This window comes from Rhinoderma darwinii, chromosome 4 (assembly GCF_050947455.1).
Source record: "Rhinoderma darwinii isolate aRhiDar2 chromosome 4, aRhiDar2.hap1, whole genome shotgun sequence".
In the NCBI taxonomy this organism is placed as follows: Eukaryota; Metazoa; Chordata; class Amphibia; order Anura; family Rhinodermatidae; genus Rhinoderma; species Rhinoderma darwinii.
In genome coordinates this window covers 405602872-405627651 of record NC_134690.1, presented here as the reverse complement: position 1 = coordinate 405627651, position 24780 = coordinate 405602872, and the positions used below count along the sequence as shown (strand labels likewise).

Below are 24780 nucleotides of genomic sequence, written 5' to 3'. Positions count from 1 at the left end.
TATCAGAATCAAGTTAAAGATGGCGACATCCACAGTTATAGCTTTCAACCGAGCCATCAATCCAGCTGAGCTGACAGAATTGGCTTTGAAGCATCGATACTGCTTTTATTTAGACAGGATAGGTAGATGCTGTATCGAATTAAAAAAAAATGTAATAAAAGTAAATGTAAAAGTTGTGTAAAATCATATATAAAAAAAAAATGTGTAAATAGGATTTTATTTTGTACTTCCAGTGGGTAGAAAATCTGTTCTGGTGCCTGTAGATGGCAGCAGTTAGTGCAGATAATAGGGTGTTACTGCAGTTCTCCTGTCTGTCCAGCAGGGGGCTCACCGTTCCACAATTATAATTCAGAGGAACGACTGTACAGTATTTCAGCACCGGTGTTGCCGGTGGCACTGTTATAAAAGTTTACATATTGAATATTAAAGGGTAACTAAACGTTCAACAAACTTCTGACGTGTCATAGTGACGCGTCAGAAGTTTTGATTGGTGGGGTCCGAGGACAGAGTGAGCGCTGAGGTGCTTCGTTTCTGTTTGGCTTTTTCCGGAAATCGATGTAGCGGAGTACGAACTCACTAGAAAGTCTATGAGACCGTACATCGCCACATGGGCTGTCCGGAAAAAGCCAAACAGAAGCTAAGTGGCTCAGCGCTCACACGAGCATTCCTGCTGCCTCGTTTTAGCAATTGGTGGGGGTCTCAGTGCTCGGACCCCCACCAATCAAAACTTCTGACGCGTCACTATGACATGTCAGAAGTTTGTTGAACGTTTAGTTACCTTTTAAGCTTCATGCATCTTTTAGGCCTCATTTACACGGCCGTGCCCGTAATCATGGGCCGCGATTGCGGGCATGGCCGGCCACCAACAGCCACCAGGATTTTCGGCCCGTATAAAGCAAAATATAGGATCTATCTTTTGTGGTACAGTTCTACGGCACGGACACCTATGCGTAGTGATACAGAAAGGTGTCTGCGGCCAACAGATCTGAATGGGTCCGTAACTGCGGAGAATTTTTACGGTCGTGTGCATGGGGCCTTATTCTGTAGAATATATCGCATTTATCAGAATGAAGTTGGGGAAGGGGTGAAATAAACTATAACTAACGACGTGCACTTCATGAGCTAATAAGAATAATCTGTATTTGTTTACAAATTTATCTGCAATAGAAACATTATGAAGTGGAACATAAAATATGACACATTGTATTTCAGTGCCGCTGACTGCAGTTCTACCTCTGGTGTAATTATTCGGTTTCAGGTTCAGGGTTTTATGAGCAGTTTTTACTACAATGACTCAAAGTCTAAATAAATAACCAGAACTGGTAAAGCCTGTTTGGGCCTACTTCAGACCACATGGAATACCAAACAGTGCTTGAGTATTGTGACTTGTTCCAGTCTCCTGCTCCTGAGAACTGTCTTTGCCAGACTGTTCCTACTTCCTTGCTGCTACTACTACTACTCGTGTTCCACCCTCCAAGCACTGTTCCTGGGGACGTCTCACCGGGTTCTGCACTGTGCTCCGCTCGCTACTTCTGACCATAGGATTCCAGCAGTGTTCGCCAGTATTGTAACACAGGGTTTCCACCATGATCATCAGGCAGTCATGGATCCTAGATCTGCATTATGGAAGATGTTACTATATCCTTTACGTATGACATTAAAACTATAACATTCGGTCACATTGTATCTATAAATATATAGCTAGATTGGGGTTATGGTATAGTCCAATATCATAAAGTGCCAAATTAAAAAAACGCTCAGTGGACTCAAAATATAGAAAACAAATGAATACAAAGTAAATAAACTCACATTTCGCATTAATACAATTTATTAGAAATACTTGATCATAGCAATAAATAACGTGTACAGTTGTGACTGCAACAGCCCCGAAAAATACCAACATGATGTCCGGAATCTGTTCTGTTCAGAATACCTGCAGAAAATTGGTCTTGAAATCTGGAATTCACCTGGTGTTTAGTTTGATAACACAGGAATAATGGGGGAAGTTTACAAAGCAAAATGCGTCAGACTCACATTGGGCAAAAAATGGCGTACATGCCGGGCACCAAGTTTATTACGATGTGTTTTGAAAACTTTTGACACCCCACTCAATAGTGTAAAAAAAAGGAAGCGGCTATGAGGAGTCGTAAAATGTGCCAGATTTATTAACCGACCGCGTGCGCCATTTATGTGTCACAAAATATTGGTGTAAAGTACGATGGCCAAGAGGTGGCACAAGGAAGAGAAAAGTGTCTAGAAAAAGCTACAAACGTACAATACAGCAGGGTGCATTGTGAACTATGTGGCGCAGTTTCTGCTTGTCTGGTCAAGTCTTACGTCTGCCTTTAGGTCAGGTTCGCACACAGAGTTTTGATGCAGTTTTTTTTCGAGTCAAACACAGGAGTGGACACCAAAGAATGGAGATGATCCGTCTTTTCTATACACCTTTTCTTTCCTTTAGATCCACTTCTGGCTTTGGTTAAAGAAACTGCACCAAAAAACTGCATCAAAACTCTGTGTGTGATTTTACCCTTAAGATAGAATATTCTGCCGCCACACGTTCCATCAGCGTTTCAGAAAGAATGAATACGTTTATGAAGAAGTGAGACTCAGCAGCCGAGAAGGGTTTGTTTTAGATTTCTCGTCATTGTTGTTGTTGTTGTGACTTCAGGATTCCGAATGTTGTCAAGCCAGTCTGATGACTTCTCTCCCGAGCAGCAAAATGTAGGACATGTCGGTGATCACGTCATGATGGACGCCATGCTGTCAGGAGAGAAGATCTCAATCCAGTAACCATCAGGGTCTTCAATAAACGCCAGCCCCTTCATCTTCCCTGAAAAATATACACGTATTAGTACAATTACCCCTCCCCGCTCCACGCTGTACATAGCGGCGCAGATCCTGCGCCCGCACCATTAAAAGCGGATGTAATCTGAATTCTGCTGCAACAGCTGGGAACCATTCCAACCCTAATAAAATTAATAACAAGAAAGTTAAATCTACCCTGAAATGATGTCAAATATAACTCGCCCAGCAAAAAAAAAACAACAACAACACCAGGAGTTAAAACCACCTATTACAGAGCGGCAATGGACCCAAATTTACTAACAAATCCCCCTTGCGGACTGCTCCATGTTTGGGCCCTAATGCCGATTGGTTCCATAAGACATGGCGGTGTCCCAGACTTCACAGGTTCCGGTGGGATGTGACACGATATTTACGTTTTTGCGCTTGAGATACCTTTGGCCGCGGTCTGTGTATCCTGGGAGACTGATCGCTATTGGTTTCTCCCATTGAATACAAAATCTCACTATGTTACAATGTGATTTTCTGGGCACACGTACGTTTGTGCGTTAAGAACTTTGCCGTTTTATGTAAACACAGCTTGTATATGGTTTCATTTTTATACTGTACTTTGTGTAAATGATTCACTATTTTTAAGATCTCCGCTTGCTGTCTGTCTGTTTCTGCTATATCCACATCCATAGGTTGAAAAAAACCGGTCCTGACTTTAGACCGCATAGCTGAGAGTCCATAACAATTGCATCAAATCTGGACAATCCTCTGCGAGCTAAACACATCAGCAGCACATAGTTTGTTACAATGTATCAGTGCAGGTAAAATGTATCAGACCGGAGTCCAGGCTGTTTAAATCACAGAGCATTGTCTTGTCTGGATACAATTGTAGCAAACTCAAAGCAAGTGCTATTCAATGAATTAGTAGAAGGCTATTTTCACACGGCAATACTAGAGCCGCAACACTCAGACCCTCTGTGGTTCTCCTGAAATGAACATAACTTCATAGACGTTCGGTTCAGTAGATTTGCGGAGGGTCCAAGTGGATCGTAATACAGATGCAAAAATGCGGCCTTGTGAAACTACAACATATACCTACATTGCAGATCATTAAGAATAGATCATATTTCATAGAACATGTCCCTGAATGAAGGTGGGAATGAAGTTCAGCAGAAAAAAACAATAACCTGAGGATCCTCCGAAATCAGGAAGCATTTATCTGAAGAGGCAGATCTCTGGCAGTCCAGACAAAAGCTGCAATCTGAATCAGCATTTTCACAAAGATAGTAGTTATACGGGATGCGCTAAGCAACAATAGTAGGGCCCAAACTAATGTATACAGCATAATATACTTTGGTGTTCTATGATAGATGTCGTTTTTACATCAGGTACCGCTCAGTAATCTGATGTGGGGAAAACCACCCTACTAAAATGTAATACTGTAATGCAGGATTTCAGTTAAGCATGACTACGTGGCTGCAGCTCTGGATGTGAGTGGAGTATAAGACATGATGTAACTCAGGGTAAGTAGCGAATTTTTACAAAGCTTATGAGCCCCATATATAGTGAATATCTAGTTGTACACTATACGATGATTCTCATGGATGATCTTATACCTCTATGTACTGTATATTGATGCTTCAACTAAACATTTAAAGTGTATATAAAACAAAATCAAGATAAAAAAAAAAAGTTTTACCATCATTGGGTTTCTTCAGAATTGTGACTCCAAGCTGCTCAAACCTCCTGCAAGCAGAAGAGAGGTCTGGGACGGCAATGCCGATATGACCTGTAAAAACAGGGGAGTTCTAGTGAGCAATAAGAGCCGCAGTGCAGGGAACATATATCAGCGGCAGGGATTGCAAACATTGTACATTTTTTTGCATTTATAAAAGTTTATAAACCTGATATTAATGACTATGAAAACCTTTGAAACCTTTTTTGTAATTTATGTATTTGGGAATCCTGAACATGTATAGTTGTGTATATATATCCGAATATAGTTTTATTAAAAATGTTATTTTGTTTATTTTGTTTTTGCGCTGCAGCTTCTTTCTCTCCGCGATACATAGAAGCTGCATAATGCTGAATTCGTCAGCGAGTTGGACTGATGGCTCAGTTTGGGGGGGGGGCTCCTGTGTGCCTCTGACCCCACATCGCACCCTAAGGCCTGATTCACCTGAACTTTGTATACGTGAGTGTGCGGTCCGTTAAAAAAATGGAGAGCACATGGACCCATGCAATACAATGGGGCTATTTAGACATGCGATTTTTCTTCACACATTGTGTGTCCGCTGCGTGAAACTCACTGCATGTTCTATTCTGGTCCGTGTTGCGGACCACGTCGCCCATGGAAGTTTATGGGCGCGTGAAAATCATGGACGTAGCACAGACGTCATCCGTGTGCTGTCCGTGATTCATGCAACAGTTGCTAAAGAAATGCAAAGAAAAAAAAAAATGTGCACCAACACTGATATGAAAAACTGATGACACACGGAACAAACACTGACGGCACACGGAACTGCAGCGCATGAAAAACAGTGCGTTTTTTTTTTTGCGGACGCAAAATGGACACGTTCGTGTGAATCTAGCCTAATAGTGATCAAATCTCAGTTCATCAACTGAATGAAATCTACTACATTGTGGTGCGGTTTTTTCAGATGGATAAAATGCTCGCACTTACCTAGGCCGTTGTTTTGATGACAAGCCCCACCTGTGCAGTCTGCTCCGGCCCCCCTGGATGACGCGGCAGTCCATGTGACTGCTGTAGCCTGTGATTGGCCTGTGATTGGCTGCAGCAGTCACATGGGATGCAACGTCATCCCAGGAGGCCGGACTGGACGAAAAAACACAGACTTCTGGGTAAGTGTGTTTTTTTTTTTTTTTACTTCTTCCGTAGTTGTGATATTTTGCGGCATAATCGCTGCTAATACGCTGCAAAAGTCGCAACACAAAATCAACCAAAACGCAGCATAAATTGACAGGCTGTGGATTTAAATTCCCCACCGCAGGTCAATTTATTAACATTTCCGCAGCGGTTTTTTCCCGCAGCGGGGGCATGGGATTTACTAAATCTCATCCATTTTGCTGCTACTAAAAAACCTGCGAAATTTCCACACAGAATTCCATTGCGGAAATTCTGCAGCGTCTACGGTACATGGGAACCCGGCCTGAGGCCTCTTTCACGCGGCACTATTTTGGTCAGTAATTTTCATCAGTATTTGTAAGACAAAACACAGAACAGATGCAAATCTTTCCATTATACATTTTCTCTGTGTAGTTTCGGCTTACAAATACTGAAGCCAAATACTGACCAAAACAGTGCCGTGTGAATGTGGCTTAAAAGACTCTTCTAGGACTTTCAACCTAGGAATTCCCTCCAGCAATACCCGCTTGCAAGGGTTAGGAAAATAGAATTCCTTTCCAGCCCTAAACCAAATCCCATAGGAAGATCCCCTTGGACTGTGACATTCTGATTTGTAAACTGGGCGTTTTTTAACTTACGACCAAGTGGGCGTTGTAAAGAGAAGTGTATGGTGCTGACCAATCCGCGTCATACACTTCTCTTCATTTCAGCCCAGCTTCTTTCACTGCACAGAGTGATCTCGCGAGATCACGCTATAACAGGTCTTCCTCCCACAGGTCTTTCACCGGAGCGATGGAAGAGTCAACCGACATCGCCTCCAGCCGTATCTGCAGCGGCTGTAGGCGATGTCTGTTTAGTCTTCCATGAAGAACCTGTGGGAGGAAGTCCCGTCACAGTGTGATCTCGCGAGATCACGCTGTGCAGTGCAACAAGCTGGGCTGGAATGAAGAGAAGTGTATGACGCGGATTGGTCAGCGCCATACACTTCTCTTTACAACGCCCACTTGGTCGTAAGTTAAAAAATGCCCAGTTGGTCATTAAGAACTAATTAGCATAAATATTAAATTGTTCATAACTTTCTCAAAAATAAAAACCACTTATCTACATTACAGCGCTGATCACATTATGTAGGAGACAGGGCACTTATAATCTGGTGGCGAAGCCTCTTTATTACTAGGACCACTGTTCTCTACATTACAGCGCCAATCAGATTATGTGGGAGACAGGACACTTATAATCTTGTGACAGAGCCTCTTTATTACTAGGACCACTGTTATCTACATTACAGCGCCAATCAGATTATGTAGGAGAGAGAGCACTTATAATCTGGTGACAGAGCCTCTTTATTACTAGGACCACTGTTATCTACATTACAGCGCCGATCAGATGAGGTAGGAGATAGGGCACTTATAATCTGGTAACAGAGACTCTTTATTACTAGGACCACTGTTCTCTACATTACAGCGCCAATCAGATTATGTAGGAGATAGGGCACTTATAATCTGGTGACAGAGCCTCTTTATTACTAGGACCACTGTTATCTACATTACAGCGCCAATCAGATTATGTAGGAGAGAGGGCACTTATAATCTGGTGGCGGAGCCTCTTTATTACTAGGACCACTGTTCTCTACATTACAGCGCCAATCAGATTATGTAGGAGATAGGGCACTTATAATCTGGTGACAGAGCCTCTTTATTACTAGGACCACTGTTATCTACATTACAGCGCCAATCAGATTATGTAGGAGAGAGGGCACTTATAATCTGGTGGCGGAGCCTCTTTATTACTAGGACCACTGTTCTCTACATTACAGCGCCAATCAGATTATGTAGGAGATAGGGCACTTATAATCTGGTGACAGAGCCTCTTTATTACTAGGACCACTGTTATCTACATTACAGCGCCGATCAGATGAGGTAGGAGATAGGGCACTTATAATCTGGTAACAGAGACTCTTTATTACTAGGACCACTGTTCTCTACATTACAGCGCCAATCAGATTATGTAGGAGATAGGGCACTTATAATCTGGTGACAGAGCCTCTTTATTACTAGGACCACTGTTATCTACATTACAGCGCCAATCAGATTATGTAGGAGAGAGGGCACTTATAATCTGGTGGCGGAGCCTCTTTATTACTAGGACCACTGTTCTCTACATTACAGCGCCAATCAGATTATGTAGGAGATAGGGCACTTATAATCTGGTGACAGAGCCTCTTTATTACTAGGACCACTGTTATCTACATTACAGCACCAATCAGATTATGTAGGAGAGAGAGCATTTATAATCTGGTGACAGAGCCTCTTTATTACTAGGACCACTGTTATCTACATTACAGCGCCGATCAGATGAGGTAGGAGATAGGGCACTTATAATCTGGTAACAGAGACTCTTTATTGCTAGGACCACTGTTCTCTACATTACAGCGCCAATCTGATTATGTAGGAGACAGGGCACTTATAATCTGGTGACAGAGACTCTTTAAGTCTCACTGCAGCCAAGGCCTTATGATTATGCTAAATATGAACCAATGTAAAAAATTCAATTTATTTACGGTCAATGACTGAGCTGCAGATACATAGACAGGTCTGAGAGTAAAACAACTTACCAAAGCCCAGAGGGTCCGAGTTGCCATTATGAAAAGGTTTCTCATCGTTCTCACTGCCCCAGTTGCTGCAGGAAATAAGAACAGACATGCATTACCTTATTACCAGGCATAACTGTGTGCGTCGCTGGAGAGGGAGAGAGAGAGGGGACAGGGTCATTGTAAAGCACCAATAATAAGTTACTTTATTAATAATAATAATAATCTTTATACATATATAGTGCCAACATATTCCACAGCACTTTACAACTCAAAGGGAACAGGTACAGACTTGTCAGTTTCCTTGTTTGGAAGAATGTCATTAGTAAATATGGTGCTACTCCCCAAAATGTTATATATACTTCAAATTGATACATTTTATAATTAGAAATAAAGAAAATAAAAGACTTAGGATCGGCTTTTCTTCAATTTATCTGGAGAGGGAAAAGACATAAAATGGCCCTCGACAGACTACAGGTTACTAAACAGGGAGGTGGAATATCCTTCCCGAATTAGAAAAAATATAATTGGTTGTGTATTATGAGCTGTCCCATTGAATGGATCAGAAAGTCCTCTAACTTTGTCAATACTGAGCTTGAGGGGGCTCTCTCTCCACTGCTCCCACAAGGCTTTATCATCTTGACACGTGACATTTTGACACGTGATGGAAACATTGCTAATGTCACGATTCCGGCAGGTTTCCATTTTAACGACGGAATCAATAGCGGAGTCGACTGCACTATTGATTCCGTCGGAAAAACGGAAACCTGCCGGAATGATATCAATGGTGACTGAAACGGAATCTGTGGTTTCAGTTTCACTTTCCGTTCACCCGACGGAAACCTCTGACGCAACCCCGGAATGGAAAGCGAACGGTGATGTGAACAGGCCCTAAGAAAACTATTTTGAACGCACGGTTAAAACCGTTCACACCATCTTACTATGAGTTCTTAAATACACAAGTTTTTTACTACTTTAGAATAGTTACATATATATCAGAAAGGAGATCAGAGGAATTACTGGGGAAAATTAATCGCCTGTTTGACATACAAGATATTTATACATTTTTTGATTAAATAACATGGGCTTTTCCCGTGTGCTCAGGAAGGGAGCGGGTCGATGGATTGACTTTTATAATGCTGGGGAAAGCGGGGATATTTATTTTCGTGACCCATATACTGATATTTCTTGTTTTGAATGATTTAAAAATATAAAGCTTATATTGGAAACCACGTACAGACAACATCAGAAATTACATAGAGACAAATCTAATTAACAATTAAACAAGTTATTTTCGTTCTCACACTAGAACCTCTCCTTAGATACATTCGTCGGAATGTTGATATTACAGGAGTTCGGGTTGGGGACATTACTCATAAAATTGCCGCTTATGCTGATGACCTTTTATTCTTCCTATTCCAACCTTTAATCTCTCTTCCTAATCTTCTCTCCGAACTCTCTCGATACGCGACCCTATCAAATTACAAAATTAACCTGCAGAAATCGGAAGCCCTCAATATTTCTTTACTGCAAACAGCTCTTGCTTTCTTAGCAGATTCCTTCCCGTTCAAATGGTCCCCATCTACTCTACCATATCTGGGGCTTCACCTTACCCCACGTACGTCGGACTCTATCCGGCCAACTTCCCTCACCTATTGTCCTTGGTTAGAAAGGATCTTGATGGATGGACTCTTGGCACCTTTACATGGTTCGGTCGCTGCTCGATACTAAAGATGAATGTTCTCCCTAGGATTCTTTATCTGCTACCGGCCCTGCCCATCTATATTCCTCAGTCCTTCTTCAATGCACTTGCCTCCCTCTTCTCCAAATTTGTGTGGAACAATAAACCAGCCAGAATTTCAAAGTTGTTACTCTACAGACCTAAAAGACAGGAATTGGATTACCTGATATTTACGCATACTACAGAGCTACTCATCTCGCTAGGCTAGTGGACTGGCATCGTAATGCTGATACCAAACTTTGGGTACCCTTGGAATCACATTTCTGTTCTTCGCCTTTTCATGTTTTACCCTGTCTTCCCAATTTCTCTCTGCCCTCTCCACCTCACCCTACCGTCTCCCCTACCTTGACAATAGTCAGAAAATCTACTGGGATCCAACTTCTACCCCGTCCTTCCCCGTTACTCCCGATATTGGTCCATCTTTCCTTCACACCGAGCCCATCTGATCCTGTCTTTCAGAGATGGGCATCTTCTGGCCGATATCGGGCCAACCATTTTTTGATGGGAGATACCTGGCCGACATTGGAATCTCTCGCTTCCACACTTGACCCATGTCCTTTGGGATTTTGGAGGGCGAATCAACTCCATGATTTCCTTGTCTCCCTTCCACCCCCCGCCGCCCTGTCCCGCTCCGACACTCCATTGGAAACCCTCTGCTCTGGAACGGGTCCAGTGCGGCATGCCCTGTCCGCTATCTATGTCATGTTGGACTCCCCTTTGACGCGGCCTCCGCCTCCCTTTGTGGGCAAATGGGAACAGGATTTGAATCTGTCTTTTTCTGACTTCCAATTAACCAGAATATATGATATAACGCATGGGCCGTCAATTTCTAGTCGTATCCAAGAGGCAGGTTACAAACTTTTATCTCGATGGTATTATGTCCCGTCTAGACTTCATGTTATGTTCCCCAATGTCTCATCCCTTTGCTGCCGCTGCGGGTCTGCTGAAGGGACCCTTCGCCATACCTTCTGGGATTGTTCAGTGTTGTCTCATTTCTGGCAGGAAGTTTGGAGAATATCCTCCCCTTTCTCTGACCACACCATACCTTTTACTCCGGCCTTTTTCCTGATCATCTCAGAGACATTCCTTTACCATGAGGGTATGTGCACACGATAACTGCAATTACGTCTGAAATTACGGAGCTGTTTTCAGGAGAAAACAGGTCCTGAGTTTCAGACGTAATTGCATGTACTTGCGTTTTGCAGGGCGTCTTTTACGGACGTAATTTGGAGCTGTTCTTCATTGGTGTCAATGAAAAACGGCTCCAATTACGTCCCAAGAAGTGTCCTGCACTTCTTTTGACGACGCTGTAATTTTACGCGTTGTCTTTTGACAGCGACGCGTAAAATGACAGGTCGTCGGCACAGAACATCGGCAAACCCATTGGAATGAATGGGCAGATGTTTGCCGACGTATTGGAGCCGTCTTTTCAGGCGTGAAATGCCACCATTACGCCTGAAAATAGGTTGTGCGAACCCAGCCTAATACAAAAGGTCTATTCTGCGACACTTAGTTAACAGTGCTCGAGCTTGTATATCAGTCTTGTGGAAGAGCACAGAACCTCCCTCTCTCCAACTCTTGTTTCGTAAAATAGAGGAACTTAAACGCATGGAAGACCTCACATCTCCGTTAACTAATAGACCTGGCAGCTTCTCCAGGACATGGTACCACTGGATTGTCTATCAGGACTCCCCAGAATATTGTACCATTAGAGTAGGGTGGTAGGCAGATATGAGGGAGGAGATGTAAGGAGGCGCTGGGTAGAGCTTTCTGCTGGTGGAGTCACTGTGGAGTTATATCCTGTATTATACTCCAGAGCTGCACTCACTATTCTGCTGGTGGAGTCACTGTGTACATACATTACATTACTTATCCTGTACTGATCCTGAGTTACATCCTGTATTATACTCCAGAGCTGCACTCACTATTCTGCTGGTGGAGTCACTGTGTACATACATTACATTACTTATGCTGTACTGATCCTGAGTTACATCCTGTATTATACTCCAGAGCTGCACTCACTATTCTGCTGGTGGAGTCACTGTGTACATACATTACATTACTTATCCTGTACTGATCCTGAGTTATATCCTGCAATATACTCCAGAGCTGCACTCACTATTCTGCTGGTGGAGTCACTGAGTACATACATTACATTACTTATCCTGTACTGATCCTGAGTCACATCCTGTATTATACTCCAGAGCTGCACTCACTATTCTGCTGGTGGAGTCACTGTGTACATACATTACATTACTTATCCTGTACTGATCCTGAGTCACATCCTGTATTATACTCCGGAGCTGCACTCACTATTCTGCTGGTGGAGTCACTGTGTACATACATTACATTACTTATCCTGTACTGATCCTGAGTCACATCCTGTATTATACTCCGGAGCTGCACTCACTATTCTGCTGGTGGAGTCACTGTGTACATACATTACATTACTTATCCTGTACTGATCCTGAGTTACATCCTGTATTATACTGCAGAGCTGCACTCACTATTCTGCTGGTGGAGTCACTGTGTACATACATTATATTACTTATCCTGTACTGATCCTGAGTTACATCCTGTAATATACTCCAGAGCTGCACTCACTATTCTGCTGGTGGAGTCACTGTGTACATACATTACATTACTTATCCTGTACTGATCCTGAGTTACATCCTGTATTATACTCCAGAGCTGCGCTCACTATTCTGCTGGTGCAGTCTCTGTGTTACTTATTCTTATCTTTATGTTTATTTTCACAAATGTATGGGAAACAGCATTATGTGCTACTTACTAAAATATAGTTATTAGACCAGTGCTGAAGTCTTTCTCTCCGAAGCGCCTTCCCTTTGTTAGTGCAGCCTTCTCCACAAACTGCACAGCGCTCCCGTTCTGAACCCGGCCGCCGATGGCGTCGCATGTGAACTAAAAAAACAACAACTCCATCAGCGGCCATGTGCAGAACAGGAGCGCCGTAGAGTTCGTGGAGAAAGCTGTACAAAGGGGCAGCACTTCAAAAAGGAAGACATTGCCAATAATCTTCGAACATTAGGAAATTCTAAGAATAATCAGCACTGAATTTTAGATCTATATAATAAAAGTGGTGTTCAAAGGTGGGCATTCACTTGAGGCCTCATTTACACGAGCGTATTATACGCGCGTGCGACGCGCGTGCTTTTCACGCGTGTCGTACGCACCTATAATAGTCTATGGGGCTGTTTAGACGATGCGTGAATTTTGCGCAGCGTGAGTGCGTTGCGTAAAACTCACGACATGTTCTATATTCTTGCGTTTTTCACGCAACACGCACCCATTGACTTCAATGGGTGCGTGAAAACAACGCATGCCACACTGACGGTCCTGCGTTGCATGCGCGAAAATCACGCAAGAGCTGTCAAAAGGATGAATGTAAACAGAAAAGCACCACGTGCTTTTCTGGTTACAAACATCCAAACGGAGTGTCAAATTAGAGATGAGCGCACCGAACTTCACCGGGTTCGGCCGAACTCGTTTTAACCGAACCCGGCAAAAAATGTTCGGGTACGCGACGTCAGGAGACAGTCACTGCCCACGGTGCTGAAAGACTTAAACTGTTTCAGCACCATGGACAGTGACTTTCGATCACAATATACATATACGTGTAAAAAAAAAAAGAAGTTCTGACTTACCGATAAGTCCCGGCTCCTTCCTCCAGTCCGACCTCCCGGGATGACAATTCAGGCCAAGTGACAGCTGCAGCCAATCACAGGCCAAGCACAGGCTGCAGCCAATCACAGGCTGCAGCGGTCTCATGGCCTGCCGCGTCATCCTGGGAGGTGGGGCCGGATGACAAGAGAGGGACGCGTCACCAAGGCAACGGCCGGGAGACCGGACTGGAGGAAGCAGGCAGTTCATGGTAAGTGTGAACGTCTTTTTTTATTCACAGGTTGGTGTATATTGTGTTCGGCATTCACTGTCGAGGGTGCTGAAAGAGTTACTGCCGATCAGTTAGCTCTTTCAGCACCTTGGACAGTGACGGCCGTCGACTACCTCATCTCTATGATGGCGGCTGCGCGAAAATCACGCAGCCGCGCATCATACACGGATGACACACGGAGCTGTCAATTGCCTTTTGCGCACGCAAAACGCAGCGTTTTTTTGCGTGCGCAAAACGCACACGCTCGTGTAAATGAGGCCTTAAACAAAGACACTTAAAAGCATAGGTCGGACAAAGCACTTTTATTATTACCCGTGTAGTGATGGCGCTAGTCTCAGAATAGGAGGCAAAGGGTGGATTCATCATGTACAAAATAATTCCCAGACATAACTTACTGTGTCAGTACGACGGTCGCTTTGCAGGAATAGGCCCAGGCCTCCCTCTCCTTCATGTCTTCAGGGATGTCCTTACCGTCCTCATAACCCATGACGTATTGTGAGAATTTCATGGAGGGGAAATCAAGTTTCAGGAGGAGACTAAGAAGAAAGACCAAACATCATCAAAGCTGCTGCTGCTTTTTAGATGCCCATTAAAAGCTTGATATTCACTTTAAAGAGCAACTTTGCTAATACTTTGCTTTACATATATGGCACTGATTTTGAGTCTGTTCTCTGGTCACACCCAGAGCTGCATTTAAATTTATCATGGTTTCCTGTAGGCTTCACAGGACTTCACTGCAAAGCAGAATAAGGATAATTACGGTTTGCACCAGGTACTCAACAGTAATCTGAAGTAGGAATCCACTACAACCTCTAGAATGGAATGCAGTGGAGTGAAATGCGTAGTGGTAAGAAAGCTAAGTAGGGGTATGTCTGTCAGTAAATTGTCGATGGTCTAGAATTTAAGTGTCAGTCAGAAGTTATTACAGTGATAAGTTGCAGTTGACTGATCTTTGCAGACATCCCACAGCGCTATCTATGTAATACATGGACAAGCCAGGTCCTCCAGAATGATAGTAGGTGGTGTCTAAACAGGTTTGTAAACTACAGAAGCAGAGCGCTGTGACTTACATCATTCCAAGGCATTTATTGTAAAATGTCAGTGATTTCTGGGGATCTTTAATCCGGAGCATTGTCTGCTGCAATATAAAGTCCTAAAATGGGCACATAAGGAACATACACATTTAGTATTTACAGGGTTACACATTTGGTGACCAAAACTAATTGGCCCACTTTTATCAATATATTTGCTCCTTTTTTTGGTGCATTTTACTCCAAAATAGCATCTAATCTGCTGTGTGAGGGATTTATTAACCCTTTGCACAAGAATTTAAAGCAATTTGCATCATGCATGTCTGAAATGTGTTTTTCCCCATAAATATGCACATGCTCAGCTATCTCCGGCAGTCCCATAGAAAATGCATGGAGCGGCAGGGCACATGCGTGACTGGCCGCTCTGTTCATAAGTGGACTCGGGACCCCCGTTCTCTTGATCAGTAGGGGTCCCAGGGGTGGGACCCCAAGCGATCAACACTTATCACCTATCCTGTGGATAGGTTATAAGTTGTTCTGCTGGGACAACCCCTTTAAAGCCCTAGAAAAAAAACCTATGTGAAGGAGGCTTTAAAGAGGCTGTCACCAGATTATAAGTGCCCTGTCTCCTACATAATCTGATCGGCGCTGTAATGTAGATAACAGTGGTTTTTATTTTGAAAAACGATCATTTTTGAGCAAGTTATGGACAATTTTAGATTTATGCTAATTCGTTTGTTAATAGACAACTGGGCGTTTTTTAACTTTTAACCAAGTGGGCGTTGTAAAGAGAAGTGTATGACACTGACCAATCAGTGACCAATCAGTGACCAATCAGCATCATACACTTCCCTTCATTCCAGCCCAGCTTCTTTCACTGCACAGCGTGATCTCGGTGTGCTGTAAGTCCCACACAAACTTTACCAATGTGTCAGGAGTGTGAATAGACATTGCATCATGGCTGGAGGTGATGTCTATTCACTCTCAAGACACTTCGGTAAAGTTAGTGTGTGAGAAGGTGACAGCACAGCGAGATCACGCTGTGCAGTGAAAGCAGTTGGGCTGGAATGAAGAGAAGTGTATTGAAGCTGATTGGTCAGCCTCATACACTTCTCTTTACAACACCCACTTGGTCAAAAGTTAAAAATTGTCCATAACTTGCTCAAAAATTATCGTTTTTCAAAATAAAACCCACTGTTATCTACATTACAGCGCCGATCACATTATGTAGGAGACAGGGCACTTATAATCTGGTGACAGCCTCTTTAAGCAATTTGCCTGTAGATGGGATAAAACTAGTGTCACCCTGCAGCCCTCAAGGCCCCTGGTTCTCCCTCCCAGCCGCCTGTCGTTCTCGGTTGCACCTGACACACAGGTTAAGACAGAGTAATTGTCCTATAGGAAGACATCACTGTGTTCTACTGTCACTGAAGGTGTGTGCGTAATTAAATGCATTCGAAACTAGGGCAGATCATACAGGTCTGGTATTATAATAATAATAATTGCAAGGAGGGTTGTGGAGTGAACAGAGCCGCTGCTCGACACACCACTGCTGGCCCATCCATGCATGTTATTGCTGCCTTTACTGCAATATTCTGCGGGAGAGATTTATTAAGACTGCGTTTCATACGCCAGTCCTAAAATGTACTACATTGGAGAGAAATGCGCCAAATTTATTAAAAGTCGCACGCCTCCTAATGAAGATTTGCACTACAATTTGTTCAATTTTCTGCTTTTTAGGAAAAATACATTTGTTGGCCTCATCCCTCCCGCTCAACTCTGCCTACTTTTTAAAAGTGGCGAAACGAGTGAAAAGTTGCCAATTTTGGCACAATGGTGCGCCGGTATGTTTGACTATTCTGAAAACCGGCGTAAAATGTTTGATAAAATCCCTGTGTCCTTCACTTCAAGGATTGATCTTTGGTGCGTGTACAGCAAAATATAGAACGTGTGCCAAATTAAAATATTATCGTGTCCCATTTTCAGGAATATGAGGCATGTCTGATAAAAGCTACGTAAATTTTGCGGACGGAAAAAAAACCATTTAATAAATTTGCCCCCTGTTTATTTATTACTTTGTGTGTATGCAACAATGTAGAATATAAAGTACATAGGTAATGCAGGATGTGTGGGAATAATCATATAAGTAAGGCTTTGTTCACTTCTGCGTCATGGTTTCTGTTCATAACGGAAACAACAACGCATTGCCAGATCCATAAATGAAGCTCAAATCTGAACGCAGCCTAAGAAATGTATATTATTATTATTATTATCATCATCATAATCAATGACCTGCAACCTGTGGCTCTCCAACTGTCCGGGAACTACAGCTCCCAGCATGCCTTAACAGCCTCAGTCTGGAAGTTGTAGTTTCACAGCAGCTGGAAAGCAACAGGTTTATGATCATGGAATATGATTATTACTTCATGTATATTATAGTATCAAATAGTAATGTATACAGCGTGTACATTCAGTACCTGAGTTGCTGGGTCTAGCTCGCTGAGCTCTGGTGTCTCCTCCATGGCTATTGCCGGCACTGATGACACTTTTGGACAGCTCACCCTTGGACGAACAGCCAGACGCCCGACACACGCCCATCCTGGGATAGTCGCACACAGCAGTTCTGGACACGCCCGCTCATGGTGATCGCTCACTGGTCTTGTCACTCATTGAGTGAGTCATTACTAAGGAGGACAGAGAAGGAAGAGTCTGTGGCGATATACACTATATAGAGAAAAGTATTGGGACACCTCCACATTCCACCTACAGGCGCTTTATGGCGTCCCATTATAAATCTATAGGCATTAATATGGAGTTTGCCCCCCCTCCCCTTTGCAGTAAGACAGCTTACACTCTCCTGCGGATGTTTTCAACAAGATTTTGGGGTCTGTGGGAATTTTTGCCCATCCATCCAGAACGACATTTGTGAGGTCAGACACTGATGTTGGGGGAGGGGACCAGACTCGCAATCTCCATTCTAGTTTATCCCAAAGGTGTTGGATGGGGTTGAGGTCAGGACTCTGTGCAGCCAGTCAAGTTCCTCCACCCAAAACTCCTCCAACCAGCCAACCAACAACTCAAGTCTTTATGGACCTTGTGCACTCCACAGAACACGTCACATAGAGAAGCGTCACTCCACAGAACACGCAATATAGAGAAGCGTCACTCCACAGAACACGTCACATAGAGAAGCGTCACTCCACAGAACACGTCACATAGAGAAGCATCACTCCACAGAACACGTCACATAGAGAAGCGTCACTCCACAGAACACGTCACATAGAGAAGCGTCACTCCACAGAACACGCAACATAGAGAAGCGTCACTCCACAGAACACGTCACATAGAGAAGCGTCACTCCACAGAACACGTCACATAGAGAAGCGTCACTCCACAGAACACGCAACATAGAGAAGCGTCACTCCACAGAACACGTCACATAGAGAAGCGTCACTCCACAGAACACGTCACATAGAGAAGCGTCACTCCACAGAACACGCAACATAGAGAAGCGTCACTCCACAGAACACGTCACATAGAGAAGCGTCACTCCACAGAACACGTCACATAGAGAAGCGTCACTCCACAGAACACGCAACATAGAGAAGCGTCACTCCACAGAACACGTCACATAGAGAAGCGTCACTCCACAGAACACGCAACATAGAGAAGCGTCACTCCACAGAACACGTCATATAGAGAAGCGTCACTCCACAGAACACGTCATATAGAGAAGCGTCACTTCACAGAACACGTCACATAGAGAAGCGTCACTCCACAGAACACGTCACATAGAGAAGCGTCACTCCACAGAACACGTCACAGAGAGAAGCGTCACTCCACAAAACACGTCATATAGAGAAGCGTCACTCCACAGAACACGACAGATAGAGAAGCGTCACTCCACAGAACACGTCATATAGAGAAGCGTCACTCCACAGAACACGTTATATAGAGAAGCGTCACTCCACAGAACACGTCACAGAGAGAAGCGTCACTCCACAGAACACGTCACAGAGAGAAGCGTCACTCCACAGAACACGTCATATAGAGAAGCGTCACTCCACAGAACACGTCATAGAGAAGCGTCACTCCACAGAACACGTCATATAGAGAAGCGTCACTCCACAGAACACGTCATAGAGAAGCGTCACTCCACAGAACACGTCACATAGAGAAGCGTCACTCCACAGAACACGTCACATAGAGAAGCGTCACTCCACAGAACACGTCATATAGAGAAGCGTCACTCCACAGAACACGTCATATAGAGAAGCGTCACTCCACAGAACACGTCACATAGAGAAGCGTCACTCCACAGAACACGTCATATAGAGAAGCGTCACTCCACAGAACACGTCACATAGAGAAGCGTCACTCCACGGAACACGTCACATAGAGAAGCGTCACTCCACAGAACACGTCACATAGAGAAGCGTCACTCCACAGAACACGTCACATAGAGAAGCGTCACTCCACAGAACACGCAACATAGAGAAGCGTCACTCCACAGAACACGTCACATAGAGAAGCGTCACTCCACAGAACACGTCATATAGAGAAGCGTCACTCCACAGAACACGTCATATAGAGAAGTGTCACTCCACAGAACACGTCATATAGAGAAGTGTCACTCCACAGAACACGTCATATAGAGAAGCGTCACTCCACAGAACACGTCACATAGAGAAGCGTCACTCCACAGAACACGTCACATAGAGAAGCGTCACTCCACAGGACACGTCACATAGAGAAGCGTCACTCCACAGAACACATCAGATAGAGAAGCGTCACTCCACAGAACACGTCACGTAGAGAAGCGTCACTCCACAGAACACGTCATATAGAGAAGCGTCACTCCACAGAACACGTCATATAGAGAAGCGTCACTCCACAGAACACATCACATAGAGAAGCGTCACTCCACAGAACACGCAACATAGAGAAGGGTTACTCCACAGAACACGTCACATAGAGAAGCGTCACTCCACAGAACACATCATATAGAGAAGCGTCACTTCACAGAACACGTCACATAGAGAAGCGTCACTCCACAGAACACGTCACATAGAGAAGCGTCACTCCACAGAACACGTCACATAGAGAAGCGTCACTCCACAGGACACGTCACATAGAGAAGCGTCACTCCACAGAACACGTCATATAGAGAAGAGTCACTCCACAGAACACATCACATAGAGAAGCGTCACTCCACAGAACACGCAACATAGAGAAGCGTCACTCCACAGAACACGTCATATAGAGAAGCGTCACTCCACAGAACACGTCACATAGAGAAGCGTCACTCCACAGAACACGTCACATAGAGAAGCGTCACTCCACAGAACACGTCACATAGAGAAGCGTCACTCCACAGAACACGTCACATAGAGAAGCGTCACTCCACAGAACACGTCATATAGAGAAGCGTCACTCCACAGAACACGTCACATAGAGAAGCGTCACTCCACAGAACACGTCATATAGAGAAGCGTCACTCCACAGAACACGTCACATAGAGAAGCGTCACTCCACAGAACACGACAGATAGAGAAGCGTCACTCCACAGAACACGTCACATAGAGAAGCGTCACTCCACAGAACACGTCACATAGAGAAGCGTCACTCCACAGAACACGCCACATAGAGAAGCGTCACTCCACAGAACACGTCACATAGAGAAGCGTCACTCCACAGAACACGACAGATAGAGAAGCGTCACTCCACAGAACACATCATATAGAGAAGCGTCACTCCACAGAACACGCAACATAGAGAAGCGTCACTCCACAGAACACATCATATAGAGAAGCGTCACTCCACAGAACACGTCACATAGAGAAGCGTCACTCCACATAACACGTCATAGAGAAGCGTCACTCCACAGAACACGTCATATAGAGAAGCGTCACTCCACAGAACACGCCAGATAGAGAAGCGTCACTCCACAGAACACGTCACATAGAGAAGCGTCACTCCACAGAACACGTCACATAGAGAAGCGTCACTCCACAGAACACGTCACATAGAGAAGCGTCACTCCACAGAACACGCCAGATAGAGAAGCGTCACTCCACAGAACACGCTGCTCCAGAGTCCAGTGGCAGCGTCTTTACACCCCTCCATCTGACGCTTGGCATTGTGCTTGGTGATGTTCGGCTGGCATGCAGCTGCTCGGCCATGAAGCTCCCGGGCACAGTGTGCGGATGTGAATACCAGGTGAGGTCTGTACTCTGCAGTTATGGATTGTTGGTGACTTTTCTGCACTTGCTCCTCAGCACTCGGCCCCCCCGCTCTGTAACTTTACGTGGTCTGCACTTCGTGGCTGAGGTTCCTCCCACTTTACAATAATATCAGTCACAGGTGATGGTGGAATATCTAGGGGGGGGGAGATATTTCCGGAACTGACGTGTTACACCGGTGACGTCCTATTACAGGACCGCGCTGGAGGTCAGTGATCTCTTTACTACGAGCCGTTCTATCAGTAATGTCTGTAAAGTGACTGCAGGGCGAGTGCCGGACGTTATACACCGGGGGGAATGGACTGAAGGAAACACCGGAATTCAATGATTTAGGCCGGATTTCCCGGACTGACCACAGTGCAGGGAGCCGGGCTTCTAGAATCATAATTATCAATGATGCTAGGAGTCCCTGCCTCTCCCCGGAAATACTGTCATTATCCGGCCTAAGAGGTTGAGGCTGTATGTAGTGTATAATGGAGAAAAGTTACAGTGATTACCTGATCAGTCTTATAGGATGTATATACCATAGAGGCAGCCATGAACACTTGGGGCCCAGATTTTGCTATGTGGAAATCAGCACAGTGCTTTCCATTGTTTTGGTTGTTAGTTTAGGACCCCCACCAATCATGAGAATGGGGATACCTGGTACTTGTTGCATGCGGAGAAGTGACTGTATATGCGCGGTCATTCTCCTATTTTTTAAAGGGGTATTGCCATCATAGGATGTTATGGGATATCGCTAGGATGAAAGCACCGAGGTCAATGGAAGGGAAGAATAGCTCCACGGCGGGAGCCGCCACGCAAAATCCGCAGTGCATACGAGCCCTAAGGGTATGTTTCATGCAGGTCAGATACTCAGCGAATCCGACACAAAACTTGCAGGGAATTCTGTCCGAAAGACCCCACCATATTGTGCTGCAGATTGTCATCTGTTGTCACCGCTGCTGGAAGCGGAGCAGAAAAAAAATGAATACCTCACTGGCGTTGCGATAGCGGTGGTCGAGGTTTCGTGCTGCCGCTCCATTCAAAGTCTATGGGAGTTATGGAAACAGCCGAGTACAGCGCTGGGTTGTTTTTCTGTCTGAGAGGCAGCACGAAACCTCGACTACCGCTCCAATCAATGTCCTCCTCACTGTGGAGGGTGCGGGGGTTCGGCTCCCCCGCTCTAGCGATCGGTGGGTGTCCCAGCGATCAGACAAGATAATCTACGACAGAAAAACACAGCTGAAACGAGGATTTCTGCTGCGGAGTCGCCTGTGGTTCCGAGCACGGATTAGCTCCATTGCAAATCAACAGATCTAATCCGCGGCTTTTACACGTAAAACACGCCCCATAAATGACCATACTGCAGATTGTGACGGCGCGCTCAGGTTTTTCCTGGAGCGTGTGAATGAGGCATAAAAACCCCTATACACCTGCATTGCCAAGTCCTTTCAGAATCCACAAGGTGTGAACACGGCCTAGCAGCGTAGCGTGTATGTCGACTCGACACTCGTAACAGCTCAGGGGTGATATAAAGAATGTTAGTAAATAATGTAATAATATTTATATATAGTAACATAAATACAATATATCATGTAATATCACATCGTATATACTACAGAATGTAATATGACATAATAATAAAGAATGACATATAATAATATACATATTACACGATTGACCAGTCAGCAGCGGCTGACACGCTTTAGTCACAGTTCCCGCCGTTTTTCACAAGTGATGCGTCACGATGAAGTCTTCCTCCGCGGGATGTGATCTAAGACCTCTCACTATAGTAAAAAAAAATCCCGACTATTTGCTTCATACATTACCGACTCTTCACTTCATAAATTGCCGACTATCGACTGTAACGTGTTTATAATGAAGAACTGTGTTTTTATAACGAGCGCGTTCCCATCAAATGACGCTGTGAATAAGAACCCTCCGCCATGTCTCCTCAGTACGCGGAGGAGGACGAGGTGTGAGGGAAGTATTCCCGGCGCGTACATGGCAGCGGGTTGTGAGGCTGACGGGTGACGCCGGGTGAGCCGCAGCATAGTTATAGCATTATTATGTGCGTCATCATGATATTGGGGACAGGTTGCTATATAAATATAACACACACAATGGGAGGGTCTATTCGTCACAGGTTGCGTTATCATTGTGATTTTTGACAAGATTTTAACAAAATCGCGGCAAAAACCGCGATCACACCGCATAGTGTGATTAAACCCAGCTGCCCCAAATCACCAGAGGCATTATAATGGCTGTAAAGATCGTGAAGGATTTGGTAAAATGTCACAATAATACGTGTTTTTCTACTGAGTTTGACGCCAACGATTTCTGCCACGTGCTGCCCCACGCCGTCAACAATATAGTTAATGCAAATGGTGCAAGATCGTGACAGCTCTCCAACAATTTATTTGATAATGATCCCGGGACTGTAAATATAACAACCGCGGTGAAATTCTGCCCTTGTGACGTCGCATTTAGGCGGTCAGGAGACCATATCGTCTTATCGTTCCCTGCACGGACGTACGTAAAGGCTCATGACATCAGACGGCAGGGGAGATGCGACTACGGGATTATGTCACGTGACCGTCGTGTATTAAGACTGCGCCATTCTTGGGCCTCGTGCACACGTCATTTCTATGGGGCCATGCACACTTCTGTTGTTTTAACGGAACCGTGTAGTCGAAGCCATCCGTCTGTGGTCCGTGTTTCACCGATCCGTCATTAGCGGCCATACGACGGGCAACGGAAGTGTGCATGAGGCCTAAGTAAAAAGCAATCTCTCAATAATTTTGTCGCATCTTCGGCTGTCCGTGCGAGACTAATAAAATCTACGCCTGCTCGCCCAGACAGGAGCTGACTTAGATTTCTGTGATTATTTACGGCAGCTTCTGGCGCAAATTATAGTAAATTCTTTAGGCCAAGGCCCATTCCGCCAAGCTCCGCCCACCCATATACCGTTTTGTTTTTTTTAAACGGCTTTTGGGTTTTTCTACACCAGAAAACTGTCAAAAAAACTTTTCCAACTTTCCCCCTGAGGGTATGTTCACACGGGGTGTTTTCAGCCGTTTTTCGGGCCGTAAACATCTTGAAAAACGGCTGAAAAATCGGAAGCAGAACGCCTCCAAACATCTGCCCATTGATTTCAATGGGAAAAACGGCGTTCTGTTCCGTCGGGGCGTTCTTAAAACGGCCGCGAAAAAGAAGTGCATGTCACTTCTTCAGCCGTTTTTCATTGACTATAGAAAAACAGCTCCAAAAACGGCCGTTAAAAACGCTGCGAAAAACGCAACTTTGATTAACAGCTCCTGATTTTCAGATGTTTTTTAAAGAGGCTCTGTCACCGCATTATAAGTGCCCCTACCCCCTTATATAAGGAGATCGGCGCTATAATGTAGGTGACAGTAATGCTTTTTATTAAAAAAAACGATCTATTTTTACCACTTTATTAGCGATTTTAGATTTATGCTAATGAGTTGCTTAATGCCCAAGTGGGCGTGTTTTTACTTTAGACCAAGTGGGCGTTGTACACGGAAGTGTATGACGCTGACCAATCAGCATCATGCACTCCTCTCCATTCATTTACTCAGCGCATAGGGATCCTGCTAGA

The 24780-nt window shown here is 44.5% G+C and overlaps 2 protein-coding genes across 4 annotated transcripts in view; one reads left to right on the top strand and one right to left on the bottom strand.

The window, feature by feature from the left end:
- Nucleotides 1-1810: 1810 nt before the first annotated feature.
- GLO1 (glyoxalase I) lies at nucleotides 1811-23093 on the bottom strand. Of its 3 annotated transcripts, none has more exons than XM_075863495.1 (7): nucleotides 22835-23093; nucleotides 17415-17621; nucleotides 14977-15059; nucleotides 14302-14442; nucleotides 8277-8341; nucleotides 4496-4585; nucleotides 1811-2833 (listed from the first exon to the last, which is right to left on the bottom strand). In XM_075863495.1, exons 2-7 carry the CDS (start codon nucleotides 17457-17459, stop codon nucleotides 2742-2744), a joined length of 516 nt encoding a protein of 171 aa, XP_075719610.1. In that variant the 5' UTR covers nucleotides 17460-17621; nucleotides 22835-23093; the 3' UTR covers nucleotides 1811-2741. The 3 variants fall into 3 exon arrangements, with proteins under 3 accessions (XP_075719610.1, XP_075719609.1, XP_075719608.1); XM_075863494.1 differs by having other exon boundaries at nucleotides 22828-22920; XM_075863493.1 differs by lacking the exon at nucleotides 22835-23093 and having other exon boundaries at nucleotides 17415-18288.
- The window catches only part of DNAH8 (dynein axonemal heavy chain 8), a 329590-nt gene continuing 327881 nt past the window's right edge, over nucleotides 23072-24780 (top strand). Inside the window, exon 1 of the mRNA XM_075863774.1 lies at nucleotides 23072-23201. The gene's annotated coding sequence lies outside the window, so the exon portion shown is untranslated. The remainder of the gene's footprint in view (nucleotides 23202-24780) is intronic.

What these genes read in the sequence shown, in the direction of transcription:
- GLO1 (XM_075863495.1), bottom strand. Translation starts at nt 17,459, where the DNA reads ATGGAGGAGACACCAGAGCTCAGCGAGCTAGACCCAGCAACTCAG. An exon ending in AGCTAGACCCAGCAACTCAG is followed by an intron (nt 15,060 to 17,414) that starts GTACTGAATGTA and finishes TGCCCATTTTAG; the next exon opens with GACTTTATATTGCAGCAGAC. An exon ending in TCTGAAGAAACCCAATGATG is followed by an intron (nt 2,834 to 4,495) that starts GTAAAACTTTTT and finishes TATATTTTTCAG; the next exon opens with GGAAGATGAAGGGGCTGGCG.